Source organism: Rousettus aegyptiacus, unplaced genomic scaffold (genome assembly GCF_014176215.1).
Source record: "Rousettus aegyptiacus isolate mRouAeg1 unplaced genomic scaffold, mRouAeg1.p scaffold_m13_p_8, whole genome shotgun sequence".
NCBI classification, from domain to species: Eukaryota; Metazoa; Chordata; class Mammalia; order Chiroptera; family Pteropodidae; genus Rousettus; species Rousettus aegyptiacus.
The window spans coordinates 50,424,300-50,439,082 of NW_023416311.1; the positions used below are offsets into that span (position 1 = coordinate 50,424,300).

General features: G+C 33.3%; 1 protein-coding gene across 1 annotated transcript in view; it reads left to right on the forward strand.

Annotated features, from left to right (window-relative positions):
- SLCO6A1 (solute carrier organic anion transporter family member 6A1) overlaps positions 1 to 14,783 on the forward strand; it is a 77,349-nt gene that overhangs the window by 7,927 nt on the left and 54,639 nt on the right. The window contains exons 2-5 of the mRNA XM_016141408.2: positions 1,086 to 1,154; positions 1,979 to 2,239; positions 7,253 to 7,438; positions 9,502 to 9,598. Of these exons, the coding sequence (XP_015996894.2) occupies positions 1,086 to 1,154; positions 1,979 to 2,239; positions 7,253 to 7,438; positions 9,502 to 9,598 (613 nt within the window). The remainder of the gene's footprint in view (positions 1 to 1,085; positions 1,155 to 1,978; positions 2,240 to 7,252; positions 7,439 to 9,501; positions 9,599 to 14,783) is intronic.

A 14,783-nucleotide genomic window follows, 5' to 3' on the forward strand; every position in this document is an offset into this window, starting at 1 on the left:
TAGGGTAAAGTGTATGCTTCACCCTATATACTGTGTGAAATCAAGAGGTAGAAGAGGGAGTGAATAGTGGAAGAAGGAAGTTATGAATATCAACTGTGTATCATAACCATTTAGAGAAATAAATTTTTTTCTCACTTTCTCTCCCTTACTATTTTATAAAAGAATTGCGGGTGATAATGTTACATCTTCATCTCTACGTTACAGAATATTTCCGAATCAGAAAGGGAATTAATACCCCAAGCCAAGAGATATACACAGTTATAGGATGTTTCTTGCCTTAGCCTTTATCCTCCTTGGCCACATCTAAAATGAGAGTTGAAAAAAATTCTGCTCTTGGATGCAGCAAAGTTTTTTGCTTGTTTCTTGCTGCTCTTGGTCTATTAAACTGTTGTGGTTCTAAGCAGGACTTATGGTATATTTTGTAATACAGTTCCCTCACAAACTTAGGCCTCTGATGTGTTTGCTTAATTATTTGTTTATACCTTTTATACCTCTTTATGCCATTTGTACATTTGCAATTTAGATTTTATGTTTAAAAAAAAATCCATTCAGGTTTGTGATTTACCCAGAAGGATTAGCATTATTTTGAGATGGACATGGTGACTGATTGGACTGTGTGTCTCTCTTTTTTTGGGAAAGAGTGAGAAGGCCTTTGCAAGAATAACATGAAACATGTTAGGCAGAAGCATGATGATGCTGATATTGATTTGGTATGGAAATTTAAATAAGAGGAGAGGGTGAAAATGTATCTATCCTGAGCAGTCCAAAGGGTGAACTTTCCAAGTTATTTGTCTGTTGACCGTAATAAACTCCACTGTTGCCCTTCTGGACTCATTCCTGTTTGCAAGGGGACTGGCAGCCTGTAAACTTACATTTTCCAAATTTGCCTGTCAGCTGGCATCAATTTAGGTGTTGCCGGTGAGAAGCTGTGGTAGTAGATTTGAAAAAGGAGCAAAGGGAACTCTTTCTCCCTTTTTTCCCCCCTGCTCTTTGTTTCTGGTGGTGTTTTTGGCAACAGCAGCAAATTCTGGGTGAGTGAAGGCTCCGGAATTTATGGTCAGTAATCAGTGCAGCTCCATAAACAGCAACAGTGGATGACTCAGCAACACAGTGCTCATGGGTGCTGGCAACGGCAGGAGCAGCAGAAGCAGCAGGTAATTGTGAGCTAGCTCCTGTAGCGTTACCAAGAGTGTGGGTCCTGACTTAGTCCAGAACAGGTAGTGAGTGCAGGCCCAGCAGCAGCCACCCCGGCCATGCTCTAGCAGCTTTGGTAGCATAGACATCATAAGTCAGTTGGTAACTATTTCCCCTTTCCAATCCAACAAATGTATTGCTTCGTAACCACCGCCTATATCAATTTATTTTTGTTTCAAACATTTAGTATGATTTTTTTCCCCAATTGGAGGATGAGTGATGGAAATGTGCATATGTGGTATCATTTATTTAATGTTCAAGAACATGACAAATAATACTCCATATTATTCAAGGATGTATACGTTGTCAAAAATGTGTTAAAAAGATTTGGGCATGGTAAATTTCAAGTATAGGATTCAAGTTATGGAGAAAGAGAGAGTGTATTTGGGAAGTACATGTTGGGCTTCAACTATTTTGATAACGTTTTTTTTTCTTTTCTGGCTGGCAGACAAATATTTATTAGATTGTTATTTATTTTTAATAATTAAAATATACTACATTAAAATAAAGATTACTGAGATGATTAAAAATATCATTCTTCAGTAAATTATTTCTGAATATAGTAGTTAAAAATAGCTACAATAATTTAATTAGCAAATATTTCATAGAGGTTAAGGCCTATTAGTGTTTTAGAGAAGGAATTGTGCTTATAAATCTTAAGCATTGAGAATAATGTAAAATGAACTTAAATCACTGTAAATTTGCTTTGTAATGATTATAATGGTGATCTATTTTGTCTCTGAAAATGCATATTATTGTTTTCTGTTTTCTTTTTACATTTTAGGTATTGCGTTTGGTCTTGTAGATCTGAGCATCGACACATTTCGGCGGGACAGTAGTCTGAATGTCATTGCTAGTATGTTGTTGTCATTGGTTTATGATATTTCATCTTGCCTGATAGCAGTATTTATAGCATACTATGGAGGGAGAGGAAACAAACTAAAATGGATTACAGTGTCATCCATTTTAATAGGATTTGGATCACTTTTATTTGCTTTCCCATACTTAGGTAATGAAAATTATCGATCATATGGAGAAACTGAAGGTAAGATTTTAAAAGATACTTATTATTATTTATTTAAACCATTGGTCCTAGGAACTTAAAATGGATTGTGATATTTGTCTGTCAGTATATCCACTTATCTGTATCTGTATCTCTATGATCAAATTTACTAAGCTAATTTATTATAGCTCCCTAATAACATATATGCCATTCTCTCACCTTCTTATGATCATATACCCTTTCAAGTAAGAGATGGGGATAGAAAGTAGAAAGAATAGTTTTGGATAATTATTTTGTGAAATTGTTTTTCTTTTACCAATTTTTATATATAAGTCTCTTGAGGAAGTTTAGTAATTCTTTATTTCTTCCACAATATGCTTTAATTAATCCCTTTATTTTGGCTTCAACACACATATACACAAGCACAAATACAAACATAAAAAACTTATATACACAAAAAGAAAGGTCAGATATTTTCTAGTTACTCCTATAATTTCAAAATGAGGGCTGCCCTTTGACATAGGATTTTGAAACTAAAAATGATTGGTAGCTTCTTCACTTCTTTCATTTTTAAAAAATGTATTCCACAATCATTTTGCTACTTCAAGTAGATAAAGACTATTTGAAATTCATAGCACTGTTTCTAATACTATTGTTTTAGGTACCTTCTTGTATATAGGCTTATAAAAGTGTTGGAATGCATTTACTCGTTTTGGCAGCTTTAAATTGGCTTTAGCAAGATTGAAAAAAGCATGAGGCTGTCTCTATGTGTGTGTGTATATGCAAGCTTATTATGTTTAAAAAGTATGTTTATCATGTGTGTTTACAATATAAATAAAAAGTAGTTCATATTAAAGTACATAATGTGTTAATATAATTAATATATGTATGTACTGTATAATTCATATATTAAATAATATGTTGATATGTACTATATGATATATTGATATAGTATATAATATGCACCATATTTATAATGTATTTATAATATTCATAGAATATAAATGTTAAATATTTATTAATTTATAGGATTATTTGGAAAAATATTTGTAAAATACTTATTATATTTGTAGATGAACCACTGATTGAACTAGAAAATGAATTTTAGAAAGAAGGGAATGGAAAATGCATCATTCCTATTCTTCCCTTAATCCTGTCCTAGTTAGAAAGAGTGAAAATTTAGGAAGCAGTGATGGAGACGTATTAAAAATGCTGCTTGGTCAGCAGTCAACAGGAGTCCTGGGAGTAGAAGTAGTACAGTCTTTCCTCCTTTGTGTCTTCTTTATATCATCTAAATTTTATATATTTTATTTTCTAATTGTGTTTAGGAACATGAAATTTATCTAACAACACCTATTTAGTGTGTTTACTGAGTGACCCTCTGCTTGGTATTAAAGAAGCAGAAATAAAGTAAACAGTCTTTGCAGTAAAGTGCTCATTTCATAGATCTTTCTATGCAAATATTTTACTTATTTTGTTTAAAAGTTTATCCTTACATAACCAATTTTTTTACTCTTATATTCACTCTTCAGTTTATATGTATGTGTGTATGTATATATATTTTAATTTCTATGTTCTTTAATTCTCCCAATCCCTTTTTGATCCTTCTTTTCTGTATGTTTCTCCTATGTTGTTCTCTTTATGTACTTTCCAATTAGCTTCTATGCTCATCTTCCCTCATGAGTGGCCTGAATCTTCTTGGAACAGTCCATTTACCATCATGTCCCACTCCCTTTCTCTGCTTCTCCCAGCTCATCATAATTTTCTATATTCACAACAAGTTGATCTTCAGCCCTATGCCTCAACTAACATGTTGACCTCGTATTCCACAAAATCCTTGAGCAGTTAGAACTGAATTTTCTCCATTAGTTCATGAAAACATTTGTTTCACACTCCGATCTTTAGGTTCTAGATGTCTGCATTTAATTGAGTTCCCAACGTACCCATGGCTGCAGTGCACTGCCACTTCACTGAGAACTTCCTAAATATCTATTATTACACTCTCTGATGACACCCACTAATTCTTCCGACTCCCTCATATAATGAAAATAGCAGTTATTTTTTTCGTTGGAAACTTCAGTCTGTTGACATCTGCTTCCTCCCTTTATAAGATTCTCCTTGTTGTTACTTTCTTTCATTTGTAGTTTATTTTATGTTTCTTAATATGAAATATTAGATTATTTCAAACATACTCTTACCATAATCCTAAGATCCCCATCCTATTGTCATTTCTTATTTCTGGCCTAGAAAATTTTTGTTCCAACCATATATCTTTCCTGGGTTGGTGATGAATGTTTGAGGGGAAAAACAATCACACAAGAGGATAGTTTATTCCCACAATGAATTTGTTACTGTCAACTTCAATTATACTCTGAAAAGGATCCATTACCCTGACTTTTTTTTTAGTCCACTATCTTCCATAATTCATAACAAGAATTTTAGACTTTACTCATGTTTTAGTTAGTCTGGACTGCCATTACAACAGAAGTTTACTTGTCACAGCTCTAGGAGTCCAAGATCCAGGTGCTGGTCGATTTAGTTCCTGGTAAGGGCCCTCTTCTTGGTTATGTCCTCATATAGCTGTAGCAGAGAGAGAGAAAGAGAGAGAAGAGCAAGCTCTCTTTTGTCTCTTCTTCTAAGGGCATTAATTCCATTTATGAGAACTCTACTTTCATGACTTAATTATCTCCCAAAGGCCCCATCTCCAAATATCATCACAATGGGGATTAGGGTCTTCAACATGAATTTATGGGCAGACACAAGCATTCAGTCTATAGTACCTTTGTTGGATAGAAAATATATGCCATAAGAGAAAATTGCCTTAATTTCTTACCATAGAAATGATAATTTCACCTATATTTTCATGTTCACATTCTTTACTTCTTCCTTCTTGTTAATATAGACTAGCTATCCTCCTGCTAAATATCCTGCTCTCTCTTGCCTACTTGGGGACTTTATTCCATTGGTGAACTTCTCCCTCTTCCTTCTGCAAATTCCTCTCTCTTTTGGTCCTATTTATTGGCACTTAAATGTACTCAAGTTCTTCCCATTCTTAAAAAACAAAGCCAACAATTGATATAATCTGCAGTCCTCTTTTTGTCACTTTACACGATCTCCGTATTTTCACTGGCAGTTTTTTTTTAAAGAAATGTCCATGCTTTCTGGTTTTATCTCATACTCTTTCTTCAACCCATTTTAACATGGCATCTACCCTAAACACTGCAATGGAATTATTTTTATCAACCCACCAACATAATTTGTATTATTTAATATAATCAAAACATTGTTATATTTCTTGAACTATTACCAGTGTTGTAGTACTGACTGCTTCCTCCTTTGAAATTGTAGTCCAAATAAAGGATAGTTTAACATGAAGAAGGGTGCTAAAAGATTAGTTTTATTCTATTGGTAGAAACATTTGTTTTCAGATACTGGACAGGAATCTCAGGACTCTGATCCCTATGAGAAGGGAAATAAACAAGTTGAATTTTCTGGGAGAAGGCCAAGTAGTAGACGACGGACGTACTTTATTATCATGAGGTTGAGTGAACTCCTAGAGGTTAATAATCATGAATTCAAAGTGAGATTTGCATGGCTGTGTGTTTTTTACAGTCACATTCATCTTTAAAAGTATAGGTATAGAGTAAGGAGAAGAGTTTAATTTAACTAGGATTGCAGTTTTACTGAGGCATGATATAAAAGAGAGCAAGAGATTTAAAAGCGGTAAGATGACAATGAGAGAAGTAAGGATGTAAAAGAGATATTGCAATTTGTAAAAAGAAGTAGGATCTATGGATTATAGGTCCTCATGGGTTTTAGGAATTGTTGTTTACTAGAAGGAATGAACTGGAAAGACTTGCAATTGCAGTTAAGGAAGGTTTGTAGTTATTGTTTTTGAAAGTTTAAAATGAGTAGCTAAGGTAAGTGGAGTACAAGTACATGGGAGGAGAGCAGTTCAAGGAACTAAGAGGCCAAGATGTTGGAAATATCACATTGATACCGATATCACCACAAGTTAATGCGTCTATAAAATTGAACTATCATTCAATTTTGTCTATATTTTGAATCATAATTCTAAAGACCTCCTCCCATTTTACATGGAATCAGATATTCCATATGAATACTGAACTAGCTGAAATTTTCCATTATTGTACTATTTTGCAATCTACATATTAATTAGTTTTCAACAATAATATTTTAAGAATGTTTGTTAAATGCCAATCAAATGTACATAGTAAGACATCCAATAGCAATGCTTTGATCTATCAATTTAATGACAAATATAATTCCAACAAACATTTATTTATTATTGCTTACAACCACGTGAATTTAAAACATAAGAAATAGACTGTCACTTAAAGGAATTAAAAATCTAGTGTATTACCATATAACGACTAACAGAAAGCAAGTTTTATTGCATAATGCCTTGTCTTTATGTATCTATGTTCTAGAAATTAGTGGGTATAAAATTGGAAATTATTTAATTAATCAGAGTGACACAAAGTTGATGTTAAGATTGCTAAAAAAGTGGATATACAACTAGACTCAGAAGGTAATCTTTGATAATTGAGATAATCTAAAACATTGAAAATACTTCTATCCTGGGTCAGGGTTACTAAATGCCAAATTTAAAAGGAATATGTCTGTATTTGTATTATATATACATAGTGTGTATATACATATAACCATACATATTTTTTGCAGTGATTTATTACTTATGCAATTATTTCTTAAGCTTGGCTGAGAGTGGCAACAAATATATTTGTCTTACTTTTGGTTCTTCTGAATAACAAGTAAAACACATTTGTATTTGGTTTATAATATTTGAATCTTTTTCAATATTCCCACAAACTTTCTTTTATCATTGCATTTTTTTCCTGAGAACTTTATGATTGATTGTAAAACTACTACATTCAATGTAAATAAAACCTTAATGAAAAGAAAAAGCACAATGGTGAAAATAGCTAATAAAAGGTAAAATATTTCATAAAAGATACTGTATATTTGTTGTGTGTTTAACTTTAAACTCTAACAAAAAAATAATTATCTTTTCAGAAGATATTTGCAAAGCAATGAAGATTATCAAAACTTGCAGGAGAACCACGTCATTCCCATTAAAATATGTATCTTTCTTCATCCTTGGGCAGATTGTGCTAGGAGTAGCAGGAATGCTTCTTTTTATCCTTGGAGTAAACTTTCTTATTGAGAGTGTTGACACATACGCAGCTGGTATTTATTTAGGTAAGTTTATTTTTCCCTCTAATATAATTAACCCATCCTGAATTTTTATTGAGCTTCTATATTTTGGTGTGCATATCTAAACTGATATGTAAGTGGTAATTATTGGCCCTTATCATAGCATTGTAATAGATGATAACTGGTATGCTTAACTTCAAAATCACATTGAGCCACTGAATTCTGAGGAGCTGCTTGGGATTTGGAATTGTAGACAAATCATCTGAAAGTCACTCTAAAAGAAATAGAGCAAAAGGAAAAAATATATTCTTAAGTAATAAAAACTATACTCTTTCCATATATATTGCATATTTATAGAAATATTCATCATATAAAATTATATAGGCTGCAGTTCATTTTGCTAGGAAAGAAATGTCAAAATTGCCAGATTGAATTGCTTGAGTAGTTGCATGTTTGAATTTTGGGGCTGTTTGTGTGAAGTTGCTACCACCATTTCCATAAGGGGATAGAAATATTGTTTTAGGTCTCCTCGGTACTAGATTCAGTGTGGTATTGGAATAATAATCATAGTTGTACTAAGTTCTTTACATACATTAACTAAATCTTTTTAATCCTTTTTTCTTGAGAAGGGGGGGCTCTGATATTTTGAAGTTGATGAAAATGTAATCTTGTTCATTTCATCCAAGAGAGAGAAGTAATATGCTATTAAGCTGAGTAAGTGAAGTATTCTCTGTTGACAGTGTTTTATGCTACTGTATCTTACAATAAGTAACCCTGAGGTATATCTCAGAATAATCTGTACTTCCTTATATTGCAATAACTTCTAGTCCTGTAGAGCATCTATTTGTACAGGGTTATCTATCAATTTCCAAAAAAAAATTTAAAGTTGTTTTTCTGTACTTATTGTGAAGTCGACTTAAAAGAAAATAGCATTTTACACTAAAATAATAATTTTTTCACCCGAGGTAAGGAAATTTATGCCAATACACTAAAATAAATGATATTTATGTTTACTTTTAGAAAATATTTTCCCAATGATTTATTAGTTTTTGATAACAGCCATCCTAACAGGTGTGAAGTGATATCGTGGTTTTTAGTTTAATTTTCCTGATGGTTAGTGATGTTATTAGTCTTGACCGAGCGTGGCGGCAAGTATGTTTGTTTTACTTTTGGTTCTACTGAATAACGATTAAAACACATGTCTATACACTGTGGAGAGCTTACTTTATTGCCACTTCCTGTTACCCTGGCAGCTAAGGTGAAAGATGCAAGGGTATCATTATATAATGATATATCATTATGAAGTATCACCTTGTTTTACTACCGCTAATTAAGTGAAATAAGGTATATTGAATTTATATTGAATATAAATATATTTACTTACATTAAATATATAGATAAAATAAGATACGGTAACCTATGTAGTTAAATTATCTGAGTTCCTCTAATATATGCAGTGGATAATATGTTTGATGGTTAATTTTATGTGTCAGCTTGGCTAGGTTATGGAAATCAGTTGTTTCATCAAATGACAGTTAGATATTTCTGTGATTTTTTTTAGATGTAAATGTTAGTCAGATCAGTAGACTTTGAATAAAACAGATTACCCTTCTTAACGTGGGTAACCCTCATCCAATCAGTTGAAGCCCTTCAGAATCAAGCCTGAAGTTTCCCAAAGAAGAAGCAGATCTGTCTCCGGACTGAAACATAAAACTCTGCCTGAGTTTTTTCAGCTTGATGGCCTGCCCTTTGGATTTCAGCCTTAATTATAGACTCAAGACTGTAACATTAACTCTTATCCACATTTCCAGCCTGCCAGCTTGCCATACAAATTTTGACTTGCCAGCCCTTACAATTGCGTGAGACAATTACTTAAAATCTATCTCTCCCTCGTCTTCTCCTTCCCCTCTCTCTCCCTCCTACACAAATAAGTGTGCACATTTTCTCGTGCATTCAATATCTTATTGGTTCTGTTTCTCTGGAGAACCCTGAATAATAAAGTATGCTATGAAACTTTCAGAAGTAATCCATTTCAATGACATAGTATTTATAATCTTATGACAAAGCTGGTTTATGTAGTTGTTTGATGTTCATAATTCATTTTATAGGCTTTGCAGATGCTTCAGGAATAATTGGATATGCTTTGGGCTATGCAATAGGAGCACCCCTAATTAAGACCTTTGAGGATATTATTTTTGATGCTAGGTAAGCCACTTACTTTCTTTTTTGTTTGTTTTGTTTACATTGTATAAAATTTTTATTGGATAGACACTGTAGCTTATAAATATATACATTTAATGTGTAATTACCATATTTTTAGAAAAATATATGTAAATATGACTGATATGTACACATATATACATATAAATTCATCTAAAATGTACACTTTTACCATTATTGCTTGAAAGATAATTTTAAAAACACCACTTATAATGACAACCTTACTACTAATTCTGAATATGGTTTTTTAAAAAATGTGGGGAAAAACACATAACATAAACTTTATAATCCTAATCATTTTTAAGTGTATGGTATAGTAGTATTAACTAATGACACACTGCTATGCAACAGATCCCTAAAACTTTTTTATCTTGTTAAACTGAAACTTTATATCCATTGCACAACAACTCCTCTTCCTCCATTTTTCCCCAGCCCCTGGCAATAACCATGTTGCTTTCTGTTCCTAAGATTTTGACTACTTTAGAGACCTCATATAAGTGGAATTATGCAGTATTTGTCTCTTTGTGACTGGCTTATTTCACTTCGTACAATGTCCTCAAGGTGCATCCATGTTGTAGCATATGACTATTTTTTGTAGTATCTTTGTCTGATTTTGTGATCGGGCTAATGCCGACCTCATAGAATGAATTTGGAAGTGTTCCCTCCTCTTCAGTTTTTGGGAGAAGTTTGAGAAGGGTTGGTGTGTTAATTCTTCAAATGTTTGGTAATATTCTCCAGTGAAGCCATCTGGTCCTGGAATTTTCTACGTTGGGAGGTTTTTGATTACTAATTTTATCTCCTTACTAGTTATATGTCTGCTCAGATACTTATTTCTTCATGGTTCAGTCTTGATAGGTTGCATGTTTCTATAAATTTATCTGTTTCTTCTAGGTTATTTTTGTTGGCATAAAATTTTTCATAGTTGCATCTTATGATCCTTTTTATTGCTGTGGCATCTGTTTGTAATGTCTCCTCTTTCATTACTGTTATTTGAGCCTTCTCTTTTTTCTAGTCTACCAAAGGGTTTGTCAATTTTTTGATTTTTTAAAAAAATCAATTCTTAATTTTATTTTCTCAGTTTTTATTATATATTTCATTTATTTCATTTATCTGCTCTAATTATTACTATTTCCTTCCTTCTATTATATAAACATGTATTTTTAAAGCTATATTTAATTATGTTTTGAGAAGTAGTACCATAAGTGACTTCTCCTTACTTTTTTTAGTTCTGTCATTGAGGTGATGAAATTAATAAAGGACATATTCTGACACTACGAGAAATCAGAGAGCCCCCTCCCCCATTTCTGAAACTGGGTTTATATGAAGGTAGAACTAATTAAAACTGAGATACAGAAGCCAACTAGCTCCTCTTATTTATAGCCAACTACCTTCATAGTTACTTTTTGCTCTATGTACTACCTGGAAGCTCTCCTGAAAGCTCCCTTGCTAGCTCATCTGGGTTCTTACCTGGCTAATGTGAAGTTTAGGTAGCTGCAAGACAAATATCATAAAGGGGGAATAAATAAGGCATCAGAGAATAAGCCGTATGTTGAATATATTTTGTTTGACTCTTTTAATTCACTCTGCATATTTCTAGAACCTTTTCTACTGTCTTTCCTTTCCTAAGAGAATGGCCTGTATTGAGAACCTCAACATAACCCCCTGAACTCTGGATTTCAGTTATATTTGGCCAGTGAGAAGCAGTGGTAGATGAGAGAGCAGGAGCATACTAAGACTAGGGCATGTATCCTCCCAGCTAACTTCCTGAGGGGTTGTACCCAGATTTGCTGTGTCTCTATTCTGAAGGCCATGGCTCCTTTTAGGCTACCTTTTCTATTTATTAAGCACTGTTACACTTGACATTCAGGCCTGTGGTAACAGCTTGCTGCTGTTGCTAGCCCTTGAATTTTGTTACACGCCTTGTTCATTTCCCTAAATTCTGTCTACCTCATTAGAAATGATCTCTTTGTCAGTCTCTCTTCAGAATCTCTAGTATGAGTATACCATATGTTTCCTAACAGGATCCTAACTGATACTAAAAATAGTATCAGAAGTAACAATAGGATTTCAGAACTAGGTTGCATATTTGTATGCACAAATAAATTGGACATAGTGACTTTAATGTAATCGCAGGTTGTAGAATGGGATTAAATCCAGGGGAGGTCAAGACTGGGAATTAAGTAGTTGTAGCATTTAATCATTTGAGTAACACAAGTGATTTCAAGACTCTGGGTCACATGGTTTATTTTAACAGTACTAGAGAACATTCCCAGGGAAAAAGAAACAATTGAGTGTATGAATATAAAGTTCTGTCATTGGGATGAAAATGGGATATGCCATTATATTATAGCTCCACTCAACAGTGCCGTTGGAATATAAGAAATCCTTCCAGTGCATAGAACTTTAGGTTATAGTTGTCCACATAGCATAGAAGGAGGGATGGCCTAAGGTATAAATTTATGCTGATTTATAGTTGGGTAACCAGGGAATTAGAACAAGATTGGAAAGTAGGTAACAAGTAGTATACGTGGGTGAACCTTTTGAACTGGACATATGAAGAGGGTATATACTTTGGTGGAAGTTATTTAATCAGTTGGACAGAATGATCCATCTTGTCAGTTTTAACTACCTCAGTTCTTCCTTTATCAGTTCGTGATGTGAAATGTGTCCATGGTGACAGTAATGGTGACTTTGCATGAGTGTAGTAACATGGACTTCTTCACACTAAGAACAATCTCTCATCAAGAATGTTTACCAGGATATAAGTATTACTATGATTATATATCCAGCTTATCAACAGCAGAGGTCAATGCTGAGTTCCTGATATAGCACTTTCATTGAGAGATAAGCTGTTGTCAGATTAATTATATTGGCCAACTTTTAAAATAGTGGAGATTTGTTTTTACAGGGAAAGATACATATCTTAAGAAGGAATTTCTTATCTAAAATCTTAGTACTTTTGGGCCGATATAACACAAATATCATTGATTGGGGTTATAAACAAAAGAAATTTATTTCTCACAGTTTTGGAAGCTTGAAAGTTCAAGATCAAGGTGACATTAAATACAGTGTCTGGTGAAATCCTGCTTTTGATTCATGGACAGCCATCTTTTCCTTCTGTCCTTACATGGCTAAAGGAGTGAGAAAGCTCTCTGGGGTTTCTTTTATAAGGTCATAAATCACCTTCACATGTGCTCCGCCTTCATGATCCAATCACCTCCCAAAGGTCCCTCCGCCTAATACATTGAAGGTTAAGATCTCAACATATGAATTTGAGGGTACATAAACTTTCAGTCCATTACCCCTATCTAGAGTGATTCTGCTAGCACCACCATTCAAAGACTTACAGATACCATATTCATCCATGTGATATATCACACCATATTGTCTCTGATTAGGGAACACAGGATAAGACAAAGGAAGTGTGACAGTATGATAACTTCAGAATTTACTGGTCTTAATCTCTGCTTTCATTATCCAGAAATAGCTGGCTTGATCGAGTGGTGTCATAGTTTGGTGGCATCAACAGTTTTTTGGTGGACTCTTTAGTGTATTCTATATATAATATATCATCTTCAATCAGGCTATTGTACTTCTTTTTTCTTTCTGACTTGCATGCTATTTCTTTCTTTTTCTTACCTGATCACTCTGGCTAGTACTTCCAGTCCTATGCCGAATAACAGTGAAGGGATTGGGCATTCTTTTCTTGTTCTTGACTAAGTCCCTGTTCATTATTATTCATCAAAAATAAGGCGCTATTTTTCAAAATTTCTCTTCTAGATAAATTTGATAATCTTAGGTTACAATTAAAGCATTTCGATTTGAACTACTTGAATTTATGGGTTAAATTGGTAATAATTGTTACCTTTCCATTCAAGTATGTAGTATGTTACTCTATTTTCCCTGCTTTTCTTTTATTCCCTTCAATAAAGTTTTATGATTTTCTTTATTGAAGATATCCCATTAAGGTTATTCCTAGTTATTTTATGTATTTTGTTAGTGTTGTGCATAGCATCTGTGTATTATTACATTTACTAATAATTTAGTTTTAGGAGGAAATATTGATTTCTAAGTTTGTCTTATATATATACATATATATATCACTATTAAGTTCTTTTCTTATACTTTGTAGTTTTTTAAGTTTATTTTCCTCAATTTTTAGGTACTCAATTATTTATACATATGTAATAATCATATCATGTGTAATATAATGCATATAGTTAGGCTACATAGCTGGGTTCAAAACTGTAAGAAGAAAATTTCTGAAAATTATAATCAGTGAGGAAACATGTAGCTGTAGTGACAAGCTGGAGCTGAAACTCTCTGGGCATAGCTTATGCTTACTGGATAATGGAAGTCAAGATTACAGCCCTGTGTCATTGCAAGTTGGAAATTGTATCCCTGAACAATGTAGCAATGGATAAGGAGTCATCCCATCAATAAAACTGGGAATACTTTCCACATTCTATCAGTGATAAGGCCTACAAGGAAGCTACTCATCAGGTCTCTATTGGCAATAGAGACACCTGTGAAAAACCATCACCTCTAAAACTGTGGTTCCTGGGCATTTCCCATGATGGCTGGTTGGACAAGATTTTAAATGTGTGTGAAACCGAAGACAATGACAGCTGTGTAGTAATCAACTTCCCCAAGTCTTCTCCCTAGATGATACTTCACAACTATGAAAATTCTCCACAAAATCACGACCTTGGCACTATTGAAGACAAAGAAACTGAAACTATAAAATAACTGTGAATAAAAGGAGAAAATAAAAAAATCCCAGCACAGGATCCTTTACTTTCCCATTCTACTCTGCTCACTACAAGACTTTTTGGTTTACAAAGGTGGACCCAAAAAATTGCAGGGAAGAGAGAAGACAATCGATGACAAAGGGTCCTAAGGATGATTAGATATGATCACTAGATGGGTAATTCACTCTTTGTCTGAGAGTTGAGAGAAAGGACTTTAAGAAAGAGATTTCATAATATGTGGGATTTAAAGGTTCAGATGCCAAATAAAGGGTTAGTCATACAACTTAAAGGAGGGGTTTTCATTAAAGAGCTATTTAAAGGGGTAGGAATGATTTTAAAGAAGAGGTGATATTTAAAGGGATTGTCTTCCAAGTGCATAGCTTCTGTTGTAGGAAAAAGTTCAAAAGGATTAAAGAATT